General features: G+C 43.2%; 1 protein-coding gene across 10 annotated transcripts in view; it reads left to right on the plus strand.

Moving 5' to 3' along the window:
* LOC149324235 (CUGBP Elav-like family member 4) overlaps positions 1-18,787 on the plus strand; it is a 942,387-nt gene that overhangs the window by 849,324 nt on the left and 74,276 nt on the right. For 6 of the 10 annotated variants that reach the window (XR_016277944.1, XM_089497934.1, XM_089497979.1 and 3 more), the window contains exons 9-10: positions 10,069-10,134; positions 15,397-15,477. Coding sequence is in view for 9 of the 10 variants with exons in the window: in XM_089497934.1 (XP_089354060.1) it covers positions 10,069-10,134; positions 15,397-15,477 (147 nt within the window). In the remaining variant the exon portion in view is untranslated. The remainder of the gene's footprint in view (positions 1-10,068; positions 10,135-15,396; positions 15,478-18,787) is intronic. The other 4 variants (XM_089497943.1, XM_089497970.1, XM_089497956.1 and 1 more) reach the window with 1 other exon arrangement.

Below are 18,787 nucleotides of genomic sequence, written 5' to 3' on the forward strand. Positions count from 1 at the left end.
AGTTTGAAGTGTCTTCAAATCCAGGAAACATATTCAGAGATAGCCGTGTTGGCTATGCAGCAAAATACAACAAAATCCAAAATCCACGGAACAATGATGCAGGTTGAGTCTCCCTTATCCAAAATGCTTGGGACTAAAAGTGTTTTGGATTTTGGATATTTGGGGATTTAGGAAACCTGTATTTGCATATATGTCCATAATGAGATATCTTGGAGATGGAATTGCAGTCAAAACACAAAATTCATTTATATTTCATAGACACCTTATACACATAGGATTCTGCTTAAAAGTTGCTGAGGAAAGAGGGACAAATAAGGAAGAAATTGTTAGTGTCTCTTAACAATGATCAGCACAAGCTGTTGAGTTAAATGGAGACAAGTCCTATCCCCTAACTATCTCCTCTCTCCAGTGTTAGGATTATTATTACTACACAGTATCGCTATGAATTAAGTGTAATTGGGCTGTCCATTTTGTCTCCACATAGTAAGAGGGGTTTTCTACAAACACTCATCCATGACCTTTCTGGAGAAACCTCCCCATACACACATATATGCCCTGTCATCCGATAATGAACCTTTGGGGCATCTTCTGAAGTCACTTCTGTGTAAGAAATTCCTCCAGAAGGAATTAGATGTGCTAATTAGGAAAAGGGAAGCCATGTTCATTGAGAGTGTCACTTCAGTTTTGCATGCTTGGGCCTGGAAGTCAGAAGGGGAGGGTCAGGCAAGCAGGCAGGCAGGCAGGCAGGGAGAGAGAGAGAGAAGGGAAGGAAGGAAGGAAGGAAGGAAGGAAGGAAGGAAGGAAGGAAGGAAGGAAGGAGAGAGAAAGAAAAAAGAAGGAAGGAAGAAGAAAGAAAGAAAGAAAGAAAGAAAGAAAGAAAGAAAGAAGGAAGGAGGGAGGGAGGGAGAGAGAAAGCAAAGAAGGAAAGGGGAAGAGAGAAAGAAAAAGAGAGGCAGGAAAGGAAGAAAGGAAGGAGGGAGGGAGGGAGGTATAAAAAAGAAGGAAAACAGGAAGGGAAAAGACAGAAAAAAGAAGGAAGGAAGGAAGGAAGGAAGGAAGGAAGGAAGGAAGGAAGGAAGGAAGGAAGGAATCCACATCTTCTTCTTTCAGCAGTGTCCCAATACATATTATAGCATCTCCTCTGGCCTTTGGAAATGTATTTTTTCAAGACCAATCAGTGCAGCCTGTGATAACAGTGGCACTTCTAATGGAAAACAGCCCTGTCTCTCAGCTTGTCCCTAGCAATCTCCCCGCCTGTCCCTTCCAGTCACTCACAGCACCCTGGATGGCACAAGATAACTCTATCGCCCTGGTCAGTTTGCCAAGGCTCATTTTCAGAGAAGGCCCTCACTGTCCTGCTGACTTTGGGCTTCCTCCTCCCCCTTTTTTATTTTCCCTTTCTCCTTTTTTTCCCTTCTTTTTTGGCATGGGCAGATACTTGTGGAAAGTGACATTAGCTGATCCACTTTCTTTTGAAGGACTTGGGAGTCGTTTCTCTAGACTCCTGCCTAATGAATAACTGCTGCCTTCGTTAAATTTATATTTATGGTTGTTGAGGAGGTCATTGGCTTGTTTTATGTCTCCGGGTTTATGGAAGGTGATCTGCCGTGGTTAGGTTGTGTCATATTGGTCGGGATTGCCTTTCCAAAGAGAGGTGACTGAGCCTGTGAAAGACTTTTCCCCGCTGGGATATGGAAATGAAGAAATTAAGAGAGAGACAGACCTCCCTCCCCTTGGAAAAGTGCCCAGGGAGGAGGCTTTTGCCACCAACTGACAAGACAAGTTACTTTCAGCATCTGCTGGATCAGCTCAGCTGTGTCTTTCATTTGTATGAGCAGAATCTCAGTTACTTTGCATCAGATCAGGCCCACTTCATCCAGAAGACCTAAGCTGCTACCAAACTGCAGAATAAATGCAGTTTAACACTGCTGTAAATGTCATGGTTTCATGCTATGGACTGATGGGATTCATAGCTTGTTGTGGCACCAGAGGTCTCTGACAGACAGCTTTGTCACACAGGGACAATTGGAGGTATAAACAGGGATTATTCCATGAAAATCACGCATTCACAATTAAGATTTCACAGGATGTCACGATTAACCAGCCATTATTACAGGAATATCCCATGAATGTTGCACAATTGTGATCAAGGTTTTCACATGGTGTCATGTTGAAAAGCAATTAAAGTGTCATTAACCCACGAATAACCAGGCAATAAACAGCAACAAATCATTAACGGGAAAATCCCCAAAATGCACTCTTGCTGTTTATTGCCTGGTTATTCTTTGGTTATTCCCAGAATAATGGCTCTTTTAGTGCACTGTGTCTGAAAGTCTTAATTGCGATTTAATAGTAATTGCACAGTTTTCATGTGCTAAACCCCACTTAAACTTTCAGTTTTCCTCCATGTCATAAAGTCCAGAGAAGGCTAAATAACTCACACATCCACAAATCCCAGAATTCCATAGCTCTGAGCCATGGCAGTTAAAGTATTGTCAAACTGCATTAATCCTGAAGTGCAGATGCAACCTGAGTATCACAGGTTGGTATTGTATTGTAATGTATTGCTTTGGGATTTGCAGTTTTGTGAGACATCTGCACTCTTTGGTAGATAAGGCTAAATGCTTTGTAAAACTACTAATCCCAGGATTCCATAGGACAGAGATACCACACTTAAATTGGTGTCAAGCTGCATTATTTCTATAGTGTAAATGCACCCTGAAACATGATAGCTATATTTAAATATTTGAAGGGATGTCATAAAATAGACAGAGCGAGGTTTTTTCTATTCCTCCCTAGATTAGGATATGATTCAAATTGCAAGAAAAATATATTCTTGCTAAACATCAGGAAGAACTTCCTAATGATAAGAACTGTCCCATGCTGGAATAAATTACTTTGGAGGGTGATAGACTCTCCTGCTTCTGAAGTCTTTAAAGAGAAGCTAGGTAGCCATATTTCAGGAGTGCTTTAGTTGTATATTCCTGCATGACGGGGGCACAGATGTAATTCCTTACTAATTTTCTTCTCACAGGAAGGGATGAGTAATTTTAGCAATTTTCTTCTCTCTCAGAGAAAGTCTTTGAAAGCCATGCAGGGTTTTTTGGAATGTATTCACAATTCAGGACTTCTTCAGCATATAATTTGCACATGGGTATTTTGCAAAGAAAATTGCATTCTCTGCACATGAAACAGCAGGGTTTTTGGGAGCAAATCAGGCCTGAATTCTCACTAGAAGCAAAGATGACTACACTGGGGCTGTTGAACTTTGGACATATCATGAGATGTTGTGATTCACTGGAAAAGATAATAATGCTTGGTAAAAAATGAAAAACCCAGCCTGGTGTGGTGGTCTGAGTCTTGGACTAGAACTTGGCTCAGCCATGGAAATCCATTGGACAAGTCACACACTCTCAGCCCCAGAGTGGTTCACTTTAGGGAATCCATAAGTCAGAAACAACTAGAAGGCAAACAACAACAATAATAACCAACAAAAATAGAAGGCAGTATGAAAAGAGAGAGGCCACACTATGGAGTCCTTGGCTGTCCTGAGTTTGCAAGATCTGATCAGGACAGTTGATGACCAGGGAATTCAGAGGTTTCTCATTCATAGTATCAGCAGAAGTCAATGTTGACTTAATATCAAACAACAACACCTTCTGGTGCTAAGTGACAAAGATGTTCTGGTGTCTAGGACTAGCATGTTGACGATGCATAATTCATCATAAGTCAAAATCTAAAACTAGGGCCAGAATCTTGTTTATGTTTTCTGCATGCCAAAGTTGCTCTATGAAAGCATCTGGCCTTTTTTTCTTTTTAATGTGAGATGCCCATATTCAATTCAAGATGTCAGAAGCAGAGTTATATATGTAGTGCTGTTGAAATTGAAGGTGCCCATGTCAATAGTATGGATGTATGGCTTGTATTCACCTTTGCTTCCGGTTTTGCATTCCATTGCACTGGACTGCTGTTCAACACATGGGTTGCATAGCATGATAAAGCCTTATCTCCACCTGTGGGGTATTGTGTTGCCCAACCTTGACACAGGCTCTCAATGAATGATTAACTTTCCAAATATATACAAGTTGGGGGAAATGACATTTTTTTCCTTGTACAGAATTTTGGTGGGTAGATAATATATTTCTCCTTGATTTTATTTGACAAAGGCAATGTTTCCCATCAAAACATGGCAGTTCAGGGCACCCATGTTAGCCACTGTCCCTTCAGGTGATGAGCTGGGTAACTCAGAGAGGTCAAGCCAAGAGCACCTGGGCATTCATTTTAGACATTTCCTTCCACAGACTCTGAGGCCTCATCTCCAGGGCATCTGCCACGCTGAAAGAAAGAAGAAAGGCAAATAGGTAGAAAGGGAAAGGATGAACACTTACCGTTCCCAAGGGATTCCTTTAAAAGTCCAAAGCTAAGTGGGCAGCTCAAATGTAAAACAGGGCAGTAACCAATAAATACAAATTAAACTTATAATAAGAACCAAAGTACTAGGTTCAAGGTGACATTTCATGAGGAAAAGAGGTACAGCCATGCTTTGCTTTTAAGCATTTCTATTGCTACAATTAAAGAAAGACCTCTCGAAATGGATCTGTGAAGTTCTATCAATTGTGGAGGTAGGTGAGAAGAAGATCTGTGACCATTTTAACATAGGCTAGCATTTCATTAGTGACAAACACAAGTGTAAGTCCAACATATGTCTTTTTTGGTAGGAGGTATTCCCTCTACAACAACCAACTGGCTTTGCTGGGATTCTGTGAGCTCAGAATGGTTCTGGAGCTACACACATGCCTAAATCTGTGACAGGCATCCTGCTGGTGTTTTATATAAATGTAAGTTGCCTTAAACAGCTGTCACAGGATTGTCACACAGAGGAAGGTGCAGGTTTGTTCTCTGCTGCACCAGAAGGTAGGACCAGTTTACAGTTTCAGGAGGGCAGATTTCAATTGAACATCCACCCCCAGGGTGTCATGATGCTGCACGCCACTCCAGACGGCATGTGGCTTCATAATGTACCTCTGGCAAATGATGCAGCACCAAAGGGGTACCATACAGCCACGTGGCTATGGTGCACCTTAGAGGGTGCAAAAAGGATCTGCTTTTTGCGGTTCCTTTCTACACCCACCAGAGGCCTGATCAGGGTCACGGCGTGAGATTGCCATGACCCTGATCTTGCTGAAGAAGGGGTGGCTCCTTGCTGTCCCTTAGGGGTTGTTTGTACAGCTCCTTAGCAACAGCAAGAGTGATTCTGACTCACTATTTAGCCCCTACAGCACCCCCACCACAGCCATTCAGTGACTGGTGGGAAACAAAGGAGTCTGGCTATGTTCCCGTAGCCAGACATGAAGTGATTACATCATCCACCAAGACTTCTAGACAACCACAATGGATCTTGGGCTGCATCTGGCTATGGAGACATAGACATTTGTTTCTCCAATCTCCCCCCTCTACCAACCACTGAATAGCTATGAGTGGAGCTGCAGTGGCTAAATGGAGAGTCCATGTGGGCATGAGAGGAGAGAAGTAGCCTAGTTCCACCTACAGAAATTTTATGTCATGCTCTGCAAAATAAGAGTCTTGTAGTTTTCTCTTTTGGCTTTGTGAAAGCAGATACTGGGATGGAAGATGGCAGAGTTTCCAGAGGCTTGGTTTTAAGCGGGCTTGCTTATGAAAAATGAATTGATCTTGATAGGTATTTGGGCACAGATCAGTTCATTTTAAACTTGGGAGCTTTCTCAGCTCCAATATTTGTCAAAAGTGTCAAATGCAAGCAGTTACACACCATGCAAGAACTGCATATGCAACCATTCCACCTGCTTACACAACTGTGAACAGAATATAGATGTTATGCCATGGCCAAAAAAGTACAACTGCATGTGTAGAAGCATAGACTCATAGAACTGGAAAGGGCCACATTATCCATTGAGTCCAATGGCCTACTCAATGCAAGAAATCCAGCTAGAGCAACCTGAGCAGGTAGCTGTCCAGACTCCTTCTGAAGACATCTGGAGAACAAGACCTCAACTTCTTTCAAGGCAATTGGTTTCATTCCTGAATCAGTCTTACTGTCAATAAGTTATTTCTAATGTTCAATCAACATTTGGGATACCGGTCTCTCCAAGGCTATATACAGTATCGCTCCCAAGCGCCCTCTCAGGCCTGCTTCCAAACGAAAGCCCTGGTATACAGAAGACCTCCGGGCACGGAAGCGGGTTCTGCGACGGCTAGAGCACCGCTGGCGGAAACACCATCGCTTATCCGACCAGACTCTCCTAGACCATCTTTTGAAGGACTATGGAGAGGCGATACGTGCAGCTAAGAATTCGTTCTATGCTGCACGTGTCGCGTCCGCGGAGTCGCGTCCGGCAGAGTTGTTCAGGGTAGTGAGGGAGCTAACTCAGCTCCCTCCTGCCCCGAACCAGATCCTTGAACCTTCTAAGGCCTGCTGCGACCAATTTAACAACTTCTTCGCGGATAAAATCTCTCGGATAAGCGAAGGTCTTGAGGCCAGCCTTAGAGCAGAACCTAGAGTAGAGGTATCCAGGGCTTCCGTGAACTTGGTTAGTCTGGATCAGTTTGAGTCTGTCAGTACCGAGGATGTGGACAAGATCCTTGGAAGTGTTAGGAAGACAACATGCCCTCTCGATCCCTGTCCCTCATGGCTAGCGGCACAGGGGGGCCCAGCTGTAACCTTGTTGTTACAGCGGATTATTAACACCTCACTGAGGGATGGGCAATTTCCAACAAATTTGAAATTGGCCGTAGTTAAACCTCTATTAAAAAAGCCCTCCCTTGACCCCCTGTTGCATAACAATTATCGGCCTATCTCACTATTGCCATTTCTGGGGAAGGTGATCGAGCGGGCGGTTGCAATCCAACTTCAATCGATCTTGGATGAAACGGAATATCTAGACCCATTTCAAACCGGCTTTCGGGCGGGTTACGGGGTTGAGACTGCTATGGTCGCCTTGGTCGATGATCTCCGTCTGGGCATGGACAGGGGAAGCGTGTCCCTGTTAGTGCTCTTGGACATCTCAGCGGCTTTCGATACCATAGACCATGGTATCCTTCTGGGGCGCCTGGCGGAGGTGGGAATCGGGGGCACTGCGCTCCAGTGGTTCCGGTCCTACCTCTCCGGGAGGTTCCAGATGGTGCAGCTGGGAGACGTGTGCTCCGATAAGAGGGCCCTTACATCTGGGGTCCCTCAAGGAGCCATTCTGTCTCCCATGCTTTTTAACATTTACATGAAACCGCTGGGAGAGATCATCCGGAGACATGGGGCGCGGTGTTATCAGTACGCTGATGACACCCAAATAGTCTTCTCTATGTCTCCGACTGATGCAGTGACCGGGATTGGCGTCTCTCCTCTCGTGGCCTGTCTGGAGTCGGTAATGGGCTGGATGAGGGACAACAGACTCAGCCTGAATCCAGAGAAGACGGAAGTACTCGTGATAGGTTCCCCCGGTCCGGGGTTGGCGGTGGTTCCACCAGCCCTGAATGGAATCACGCTTTCCGTGAAGGACTCTGTACGCAGTCTGGGGGTGCTCCTTGACTCGTCGCTTCACCTTACATCTCAGGTGGATGAGACGGTCAGGAGCACCTGTTATCAGCTTCGGCTGATACGCCAGCTGCGTCCCTACCTCGACCGGGGAGACCTTGAAACGGTTGTACACGCCCTGGTAACCTCTCGTTTGGATTTCTGCAACGCGCTCTACATGGGGCAACCCTTGTACCATACCCGGAAGCTGCAGCTTGTGCAGAATATGGCAGCCCGTCTGGTTACTGGCACTGCCAGGGCCAGTCATATAACACCAGTCCTTAAAGACTTACATTGGCTGCCTATTCGCTTCCGGGCGCAATACAAGGTGTTGGTTATTACCTATAAAGCCCTAAATGGCTTGGGCCCAGGGTATCTGGAGGACCGCCTCTCTCCGTACAATCCGCCCCGCACACTCAGATCATCAGGGCAGCTATTGTTAACCGTTCCAGAGGCGAAATATAGTTCTACCATCAGGAGGGCTTTCTCCATCTCAGCCCCCAACCTCTGGAACGCGCTGCCCTTCGAGCTCCGCTCAGCCACCTCCCTAGCCCAATTTAGGAAGGGGCTAAAGACCCACTTATTTGAACAAGCTTACCCCTGACCAGTTACTCTCCCCCCCCTCCCCTTGTCAGCACTGTCTTGCCGGCATGGACATTTTGTTATTTTTATTAATCTGTTCTTAATGTTTTGTATGACTTGTTGTTATATTGTTCGGAATTGTTGTTCACCGCCCTGGTTTTTAGAAGGGCGGTATACAAATAAAGTTTTTATTTTTTTATTTTATTTTATTATTATTTATTTATTTAACATCTACCCCTCCTGTAACTGTAAGCCATTAGACCTGGTCCTACCATCTGGGGCAGCAGAGACCAAACCTGCACCCTCCTCTGTATGACAACCCTGTGACAGCTGTTTAAGGCAAGGTACATTTGTATAAAACACCAACAGGATGGCAGTTATAGATTTAGGCATGTTTGTAGCTCCAGAACTACTCTGAGTTCATAGAATCTCAGCAAAGACCATTGGTCTCATCCAGCAACTTTTGTCATGTTCGCTTGCAATCTCTTCCTTTGGACTTCTCTCCAAAACTGCCATGTTGCTCTTTTTCTCATGAAGAGTAGAAACCTTTCTGTTTCACCAAGCTATAACAAGCTGGCTGCCACAGCTTTTAAAAGTGTGCCTTCAGAGAGGTCCAGAGAGAGACAGTAGTTGTTTTGGAGAGTCTTGAGGAGAGAGGCTCTGTGTAACCAGACTCAAGAAGAGGGGTTTGGAGTTACATAATTGCTTAAGAGATATCATAGCCTTGGTGGCTGACTTAGTAAGAAGAAGTGCCTAAAGAGGGACAGGGAAGTCCTGAGGTGGTTGAAGAATATTTGGGGAAAGAGAAATAACAGTAACGAAATAAAGAGTACAAATGTAACGAAGTAACACGTGCCTGAACTAACAGCTGTTTAATACCATTTAGTTCAAGTCATATCTGTTTAAACCCTTTGTTCAATAAAGTTCATATTTTGTTTTATCTAAAAAAAAGTGTGCCTTCATAATTTGCATTTTACAGATGTTTTAAATGGTTTTAATTCTGTTGATAATTTATTTGCATTTTTAACAATACGCTTTTGTACATTACTTTTTCCTTTGTATGTGCTTTTATCTGAATCATAGAATGATAGAGTTGGAAGAGACCACAAGGGCCATCCAGTCCAACCCCCTGTCATTCAGAAAATCTCAGTCAAAGCATTCCTGACAGATGGCCATCCAGCCTCTGTTTAAAGACCTCCAGGGAAGGAGACTCCACCAAGGGAGTGTGTTCCACTGTCGAACAGCCATTACTGTCAGGAAGTTCCTCCTAATGTTGAGCTGGAATCTCTTTTCCTGTACTTGTTTGCATTTTGGAAAGCTACCTTGAATCCCAGTTTGGAGTAAAGGGTGGGACGTAAGTGAATGGACCAGCATCAGCATTATCAGGCTGGTATGAGCTGTTAGATAGTGGGATAGAGTCCTTCAGAAGGGGATCGCTGGGGGGCTTTAAACCAAGGTTGTATGGACATCTTTCAGGGATACTTCGGCAGTAGACTTTTTTTGTACTGGAAGTGGGTTGGTCTGCGGTTAATGCCACACAGCAGAATGAATGCAGTTTGACACTGCTTTAACTCTCATGAGTCCATTCTATGGAATCCTGCAGTTTTTAGTTTGCTGTGGCACCAGAGCTCTCTGATAGAGGCGACTAAATATCTCCCAAAACTACAAATCCCAGAATTCAGTAGTATTGAGCCATGGCAGTTGAAGCAGTGTCAAACTGCATTAATTCTGCAGTGTAGATGGCCCTTGGCCCAATTCACTGATCCTGTCATCATCATCATCAGTAATTGTAATCATCGTTGTCCTCCTTGGCAAAGGAGCTTTAGGATTTAATGTAGAACTGTGTCCACCTCATATCCAAAATTGTATTCTGCGTCCCCAGGTGACCTTGTCTTGTCCATCTGCCTTTAATCTCCTCCTCTTTCTCTCTTGTGTCTTCACAGCGCAGAGTCCCACTGCAGCCGATCCCTTGCAGCAAGCCTACGCTGGAGTGCAGCAGTATGCAGGTCGTTAGTATTAACACTTTCCCCCAATAAAACTTTCACCTGCGCAGTACCTGATGACATGTCAACACACTTCATAATAGCCATTATATCCATAAATGTTGCATTTCAGAATTCCAACATACCATTTGGAGTTAGCCCAAAATGTAGACACCAGCAACCTTCATCTCAGGGGTATGGTGACTCCACTCTGGTTTATATTTTATAGAAGCTATCCAAGGTGCTGAATTTCAGCAGGGATTAAAATTCAGTACCTTGGATAGCTCTTTCAAAGTCTTGGAATTAAACCCAAAAGTAGATTCACCACCACTGACTGTTACTTCAAACCCACCCCTCCCCGGGGCAATTTATTTACCTATGTGAAATATATATACAGTGGGCCCTTAGAATCTTTTGAGATTTGGTTTCATGACCCTCCATGGATGCAAAAAACTGCAGATGTTCAAGTAAATATTTAAATATAAATTTACCTATGACTGAAGGCAGCTAGGCTGAGAAGCAGACTCAGGGCATGGAGGATGGTTGAAGAGGAAAGGCCCAGGTGCCAAAGACACATTCTTCCTGTTTCTGCTATATTTCACTCAGAGGGGGTGGCTGGGATGCTCCCAGGAAGCAGAAAGAATGTAGGCATGATGCTCAGGTCTTGCCGTCCCCTCCAGTCTTGACTGATTGAAATCTGTCATGGGAAGGAGTTAATATGACAGCCAGAAGCAGCAAGTATTGGTGCATCAATGGGAGGCAGCAACCTCCAGCTTCAGGAGTGGGGTGCAGAATGAATCCAGGGGTTCTTCCTCTTCTTAACTCCCAAAGCAGGAGACTGTTGTGTCAAATCATACCAGAAGCAGGAACAATGTGTCCCTGAATGTCAGCCTTCCTTACTGCCCTGAGACTGTTTCTCCACCTGGCTGCCATCAATCCCAGGTTTTAAAAAAATCATTTCAATCTGCAGATGCTGAAATCCGTGGATACCAGATCCATAGATACCCAGGGTCGACTGTACTCCACTTTTCTGCACCCAAGAACACTAACAAGAATGCCCTAAATCCAATTGCTGTTCCTATCTTCAGGAGACCCTTTGAATCAATATCAGGCATATGGAAATCTAATTGATTTGGTGGCTTTACTTTTGGTGTGGCCAGCAACTAGATTTAGGCCAATGCAACTCATGAAAAATGACCAAGTCCATATAACACAGGGGTAAAATTTAGAGATGTAGTTGTGCTAGTCTGAAATATCAGTATGCAAGAGGATCTTGTAGCAACTTTGAGCATAAGCTTTTGTAAATATATTGATGTACTGATCATACTGATATTCCAGACTAACATGGCTATGGGGCTCTACAGACCAACACTTTGTGCCGGCCTATAGGTGTGGTGAGGGCTAAGTGTCAGGACGCTCTGAGCTCTCACTGCACCACCCAGGCACCATTTTGGTGCATGCCCATTTACATGGTGCACACCATGATGACACTCGTCATGCACTGTGCCCATATGGCACTTCACACAAGGGGCATCATCATGGTGCCTGAGTGCACCTATGGCACCCCTTCCAGGATGCAAAAAATCTCACCCAGAAGCAGGTTCTTTTTGGTCCCTCTGGAGGCCATGGCATGTGGTTGCTGTGGCCTCCTTCTTTGGCAAAAATAGGCAGCATTTAGCCGCCTTCTACTCAGCCCCTAAGTCTCTAAATTCTGTCTCCGTAAAACAGAGCCAGATGGAGTGGAAGTCCATCAGCCTGTTCAAGACACTTGCCCAGGTACAAAGGAAGGAGCTCATATGACAATTTCTTTCACACAGTTAGTCTGGAAGGCACTAGAAGATCCCTTTGCTTCCACATGACATGATAAGCGGTAACAATGAAACCATATAAAGAGCAGGGGAAAGCACAAAGTTTCTGAAAGGCAGACAGTTTAATACAGAGATTGCTAGTCCATACTATAGTAGACAGGCTGAATTAATGGAATATACATAAGTGTGGCCTTGCCAGGTTTCTATTGATTTATTGAGGGGTAGGCAAAGTGGTCTGTGGACCTCACACAGCCTCTAGGGATATTTTTGTGGGATTCCTCTGGGTTCATTTTTCCCCATGCATGTTTTTTCTTTTAGTTGGCCCAAATCCTGCCAAGTGTTCTTTAAAAGCCACTAGGAGCAATTTCACCAACACCCCCTCCCCCGGTCAACTATTTTAGGGCCAATGGAGGCATTAAAATGTTTAAAAGAAAGTGAACTGGAAGTGACATTCAGTTCATTTCTTTTTGTTTAAAAAATAAGTTTCCTTTGGACCTAAAATGGCATGGGGAGATTGAAAAACATCGCAAAATTGCTTCCTGCATCCCCAGAGGGTGTTTGGGGTCATTTTGGGAAGGAAAAGATGACTATATGTGAGCTAGATGGAGCCCTCCAAGATCTCCTGTCCCTGGGCCCCATAGAATTCTTTGTTTATTTTATGTAATTTTCAAAATTTATTTTATTCTTTTAATTTATATCCTGCCTTTCTCCTTGCACAGGGTCCAAGGTGCCCTTGTTTTAGTGCTCTAGTCTAGCTGGGACTAACAACTGGATTTAAACAATAACTGCATTTAACAGTATTTAAAATGCAGAGTAGTTGGGGTAAAACATAATTTATTTGAAACAAAATTATTTTGGCCATCCACTCCCCACATTGATTACTGTAAATGTTTCTTGTTGGGGGCATATTTCATGATATTCTATAATTATAGCATTGCTTGTAGCATGACTGTGTGCTGAGAATTTCTACTCTCCCTCATTCTCTCTTGTTGAAGAAGAAATTTTTGGTCCTTATAGTGTGGAGATAGGGCTGAATTAATGTTATCAGTAACCCTGAGATCACATGTTTTCTTCTCAGATGGTAAGACTTTGGGTCCTTGAAGATGGGTCACCAATGCAAACTAGTATGCCATTTGCCTTGGTTTGCAGTGCTTAAATGGGTAAATGAAAATACCCTTTCTGCACAATGAGGACTTTAGTTGACTTGGGAAAGAAAGTAATCTCAGAACAAATGCATCTAGATAGTAATTTATATAAGTAAACACATCCTCCAGCCATCCTGATTTGGCAGGGAGAGCCTCAGTTAATAATCTGTTGTCCCATTATTTCAGCTATTTGTAACTTATCCTGGTTCCTCTCTCCTTCTTTTATTTTCAATCCTTTTGCTTCAGTTGTTGCAAACTGAAGTCTAACTCAGGCATCCTACTTGGAAGACCAAGTTTGTACCTCCTTAGCAAGTAGCAAGTACATTTCTATAGTGTTTACTGATGTACTAAGCAGTTTACAAAGTGTTAGCTAATTGCCCCCAACAAGTTGGGTACTCCTTTTAGTGACCTATGGAAGGATGCCAGGCTGAGTTGACCTGGGACCTCTGGATGATATTAAACTCACAACCTTGTGGTTTGTGAGTGAGTGGCTGCAGTACAGGCATTTAAGCACCGGACACCAGGGCTCCACCCTGCTGAGTGTGATATAGTGGTTTGAATGTTGGTCTACGACTGTAGAGATGAGAGTTTGAATCCTCACTTGGCCATGGAAATCCATTGGGTGACCTTGGTCAAGTCACACTCTTTCAGCCTCCAAGGAAGGCAAAAGCAAATCCCCTCTGGAAAAAAAAATCCTGTGAAGAAAACAATGTGATAGGTTTCCCTTTGGGTCACCATAAGTCAGAAAAGATTTGAAGGCATGCAACAACACTAATATGTTGACTCACTCTTCAGTGTTAGTGAGCACTACTTGGGGCTACCCAACAGGATCCCAGCCTTATGACATCTTTCCCTGTGCCTTCATTCTTGGACTGCACAGATGAGCTATGGCTCTTCCTATCATCATGTATTTCCAGTGTGATCCTCAAGTTTCCACACATGGATGTAGCCCATGGCAAGAATGGGCAAATTCCAGGCTGGACATTTCTATTTTGCCTTTTATGGAAACTTTTAGGTCTGCTGAACAGGCCAAAACTCAGAATTATGGATTGGTGATAGAGGGTTCACTGCACATGCTTCAACCCATGACTTTGTTTCATGTCAGAAGTTGATTCACAGTCCCTACACACGCAAAGGATTGTGCCTGGTTTCCCACACCTTGGGCCCTTGATATCTGCTAGGGTTTGTTCCTGGATCCCCCATGGATACCAACATCGATGGATGGATGTCTCATTATATACAATGGTGTAGTAAAATGGTATCCCTTATATAAAATGTCAAAATCAAGGTTGACATTTGGGGTTTGTTTGTTGTTGTTTTTAATGCTTTCAAGCCATGGATGATTAAATCTGTGGATGCAGAATCCACAGATATGGAGGGTCAACAGTGTTTTCTAGTACAATTATTTAGAAAAATAATTTTGGGTGAGTGCTGCTAATTGTTGCTATTGTTAAACCAATAGGAGCCAAATACTATTATTTATCCTTGGGGAACTGGTGTCTCCCATTTCAGTGCTAGGGAGAGATCCACTCAGGATTTTAGCCTGAACTTTAAAAGTGCTATCCAAGATGCTAATCCCATTTTTAAACTAGAGTTAAGCACCTTGGATAGCTCCTAGGTAGACTATGGAGTGAATTCACACACACCCCTCACTGAGATAGAAAACACCAGCAGGTGCTATCAATGAATCTCCATTGTAGAAATAACGTTATTTGACACCACTTTATCTGTCATGGCTCCATCTTACAGAATCCTGGGATTTAAAGTTTTCTGGAGCGCCAGGACTCTTTGGTGGAGAAGGCTGAATATCTTGTAAAAGTATAAATCCCACAATTCCATAGGATGGAGTTACAGCACTTAAATTATTTAAGTAGATGCTCTCTGTGTCTATCAACTGCCAGCTACCTAAGCTCTACCAGCAGATCCTGATATATCTTCTGAATCTGATCCATCTTCTTACCTGTCTTCTGGCCCTCACCTGCCACACACACACACACACACACACACATATTCATGACTTAATGACTGCATCACCAAGTCAGAAATACAGTGCTGCTCAATGGTAGCACCACTACAACACACTCGCTTAAATTGTCAAGTGTTTGGCATTCACATATGCAATTGACCTGTTTCCCAAGAGCGACTTCCTTCACAAGTTGTGGATATGAGAATTCCCTCTTTTTAGAACTCCTGTTCTTTCATGTTCATGTGACAAAGTGCCCCTCCTGCCCTTTTGAGAATCAACTCACTTGGGAGCATTACTGGGGTAACATGCTGATTCTACAATGATCCTGACATCTTTCCTTCTTTCTTCTCTCCTCCTCTTTCCCCTATAGCTGCTTACCCTGCTGCCTATGGTCAGATAAGCCAAGCCTTCCCACAGCCGCCTCCCATGATCCCACAGCAACAGAGAGAAGGTGAGTCTATGGGATACCACACTGGACACGGACTGCTTTTTCTACAGCTTGAGAAACACCAGATTGTAGCCACACAGCTTTGTAATGCCATACAAATAAGTACTGCCAATAAAGCACTAGCCTATGAAGTGTTTCTCCTACAGGCAAAGGCCAACATAGATTCCTCTCTCATTCTACACGGCTGGATTCCCCAGTGTGGCCTGACTGCCAAAAATGCCAAAATGATTAAAAGCAAAACGGCAAGTGGTCAGAAGGACACTCCAGGTTGAGCTTCCATTCCAGAATTACACAATCTGAAAATACTCCCCAATCCAAAACTTTTTTTCCTGAGTGACTGAGATAGTGATTTTCTTACTGATGGTTTGTTTTTACTTTATTTCATGCACAATATTATTTAAAAATATATCCCATATCAAATTACATCCAGGCTATATGTATGAGGTGTATACGAAACATACAAGAATTTCATATTTAGACTTGGGACCTATCTCCAAGATATCTCATTATGTATATGCAAATATTCCAAAATCTGGGGGGGGGGGGGTGTAATCCAAAATCTACAATACTTCTAGTTCCAAGCATTTCAGACAAGTGAGACTCAGCCTCTATGGTTCTGCAGCATTATGCCAAAGATGTACTGGTGAGATGCCTTGGGAGAAAGGCAGCATAGAAATGAAATGAATAAATAAATAAATAAAAGAAAAGATATTTCCCCACTGCACAAGACCAAAGCTTTTAACTCAGTGGAACAGAAAGTATATCTCCTCCTACTTGAGCATCCCCAAGCATTTACAAACTTCTAGGGAGGTCCCTCTCCAGATTATGCTTCATATGGTACCTGTACCTGTAGCTGGGGATCGGGGGCAAGGAGGAGGAAGTTCCCAACTCCTTCCCACCTGCGAGTGAAGATGCCACCATGAGAAGCAAGAGCTTTGTCACAAGTCCTTGTCACAACCTCAATTGCTGGTGGGAGAAGATTGGAAATATCATCATCCGTGTGCCCTGATTGCCAGCTAAACAGACCTACTTTGTTTGATCCTGCTGCTTGTTTTTAACGTGGATTGAGGGGCATTTACACAGTTTTATAGCAAGAGTACACTGTGTTACTGACTACTAAGCAGCTGGGATCTGTAACTGGAGGTTACAAATCCATAACGGGGCCATTGGATGCTAGCTCTGTGCAAGCGTTTTTTGCTTGCTTGTTTGTTAAATAATACAAGGTTGGGAGGATAGAAACTTATGTACAAAGTGAATTGACATCCCTGGAAGCTTCCCAGAGAGGCAATTCACTCTTTTTGGGAACAATCAGGAAAAGATTGTCCCATCCAGGGATTCTGAGCAAGTGAAGGGCCACAAAGACAGCTTTGAGAGTCAAAAGCAGCCAAAAGCAAGACCATGACTGCTGTGAACCCCAGCCTAGTCTAGAGAGCAGTATGTCTTCCCTGTTTAACGTGTCTGTGGTAAACATTGGACTGGTCTAGACAAGTCATGTTGCCCTCAAGAGTTTGCATGCGCAAAAGCTAGTGATCATACATGCACAGTATATAGTCACATGGCTTTGTTCAGGATCACCGTTCTTTGTGAAAAAATACTCTTTCATAATAACTCACATTGCTGATTTTTAAATGAAAGAATGCTGGGGGGGGGGGGGGGGTTGCCTGACATCCAGCAGTCTTACACAAACAAATAGCCACTTTTGTGGGGAAAGCTCTTGTTTCTTTGCTCAAAAAAACCACAAAAACCCGCAATCATGCACACACACAAAAGACAAAACTATAATTCATTTTTATTACACACAACACAGCAACAAACACAAATACAGTGTGTGTGTGTGTACGTGTGTGTGTGTGTGTGTGTGTGTGTGTGTGTAAAACTAAAAACTACCATACAAAAACTACAAATAAAATTCAACAATCCTAATATACCACAAAAAAATCCTAACAAACATGCAGACTTCCCCCCCCCCAAAAAAAAAAAAAAAAAACTATGGTTATATCTTCCGGTTACTAAACTTCATTTAATTCACAGTATACAAAGTTTCTACAATATAAGCAAATTAAGTTCATTTTACAAAACCTAAAACTGTTAACTGACCCTAAAAGGAATGCATGTTAGAAAAGAAACGTCTCCCAAACTTTTAAAAAATGTTGTCAAGGATTTCTCCTTAATCAGAGTTGTCAGTTTGTCCATTTCAGCAAGTTCAACTATCTTTGCCAACCAATCTTGTTGAGCCAGATTAGCAGCTTCCTTCCACCTTTGAGAATAGACAATTCAATTCTTGATACTATAATCACATACTGCAGTATCCTTCCATAATTCTTTCCCAGAACATCATCCAATAGTCCCAACAGGAAAGTCTCTGATGTCCACTGAATTTTTATCTTAGAGATATCTTCCAGCATTTCGTGTCCAATATTTCTGTGCTTCACTTGAAGTCCGCCACATATGGCTTCATGTTTGGGGCAGGATCTGAGCCAATGTTTTTCCAGCCTCTGAGGGAGATATCCCATATCTGTTCAGTCCTGGCTCTTCCTTTATAGTTCTCAAAGGCCAATAGAAGTTTTCTCTATATCCTATGAAGTTTCTTAGGTCTGGAATGAAAGGAAACACTCATTGGAATGCATGGCCTTGAATAATCTCGAACTTTGCGCTAAGATTACTGGGGGACACACACTCTATTTTTGAAGATGTTGGCGAAGATACTTTTGCCTTGCTTTCTGGAGAGCATGGAGTACAGCTTAGACAATTTATTTTTCTCAGTTCACAATTTCCAGGAGCTCCCAACCAGCGATGGCCATGCTGGCTGGGGGAGTTTGGAAATGGCAGCAGGAGAAATTAACTTTTTCATACATTAGTATTTCTGATCCCTTGCAGAGTTCTGTTGCTATGATTCCCTTGGTTCTGTTTTTATAACTCCCTTAGCTTCTAATTTCTGTTTCTATAACTCCCTGTTAGTTGGGATGGAGTAGGGTGGGTTCATTGATTCATTAGCATATCACATTAAATCCAGTCTGCATACTCTCCAACATTTCACAGATGAAAACTGGGACACGTGTGGCCAAGCAACATCAAACTGTGGTCAAGATAGCAAACATTATTAATGAAGAAGAGCATACAGCCTAAGAAAAGCTGCAGCAGTTTGCTTTTGCCTGTTTTCCTCTCTTCCCTGCTGTGTTAACTGAGTGCAAACTACTTTTGCATTTTCAACTCAGTTTCAGCAATTGAAGTAAGCTGAGGAGAAAGGGTGAAAGGGAGAGGAGGAGTGAGGAACTGGGACATTTTAAAAGCAGCTGAAAAAGTGAGATGACAG

Source organism: Sceloporus occidentalis, unplaced genomic scaffold (genome assembly GCF_023333645.1).
Source record: "Sceloporus occidentalis isolate IW3139 unplaced genomic scaffold, rSceOcc1.0.p SCAF_1, whole genome shotgun sequence".
NCBI classification, from domain to species: domain Eukaryota; kingdom Metazoa; phylum Chordata; class Lepidosauria; order Squamata; family Phrynosomatidae; genus Sceloporus; species Sceloporus occidentalis.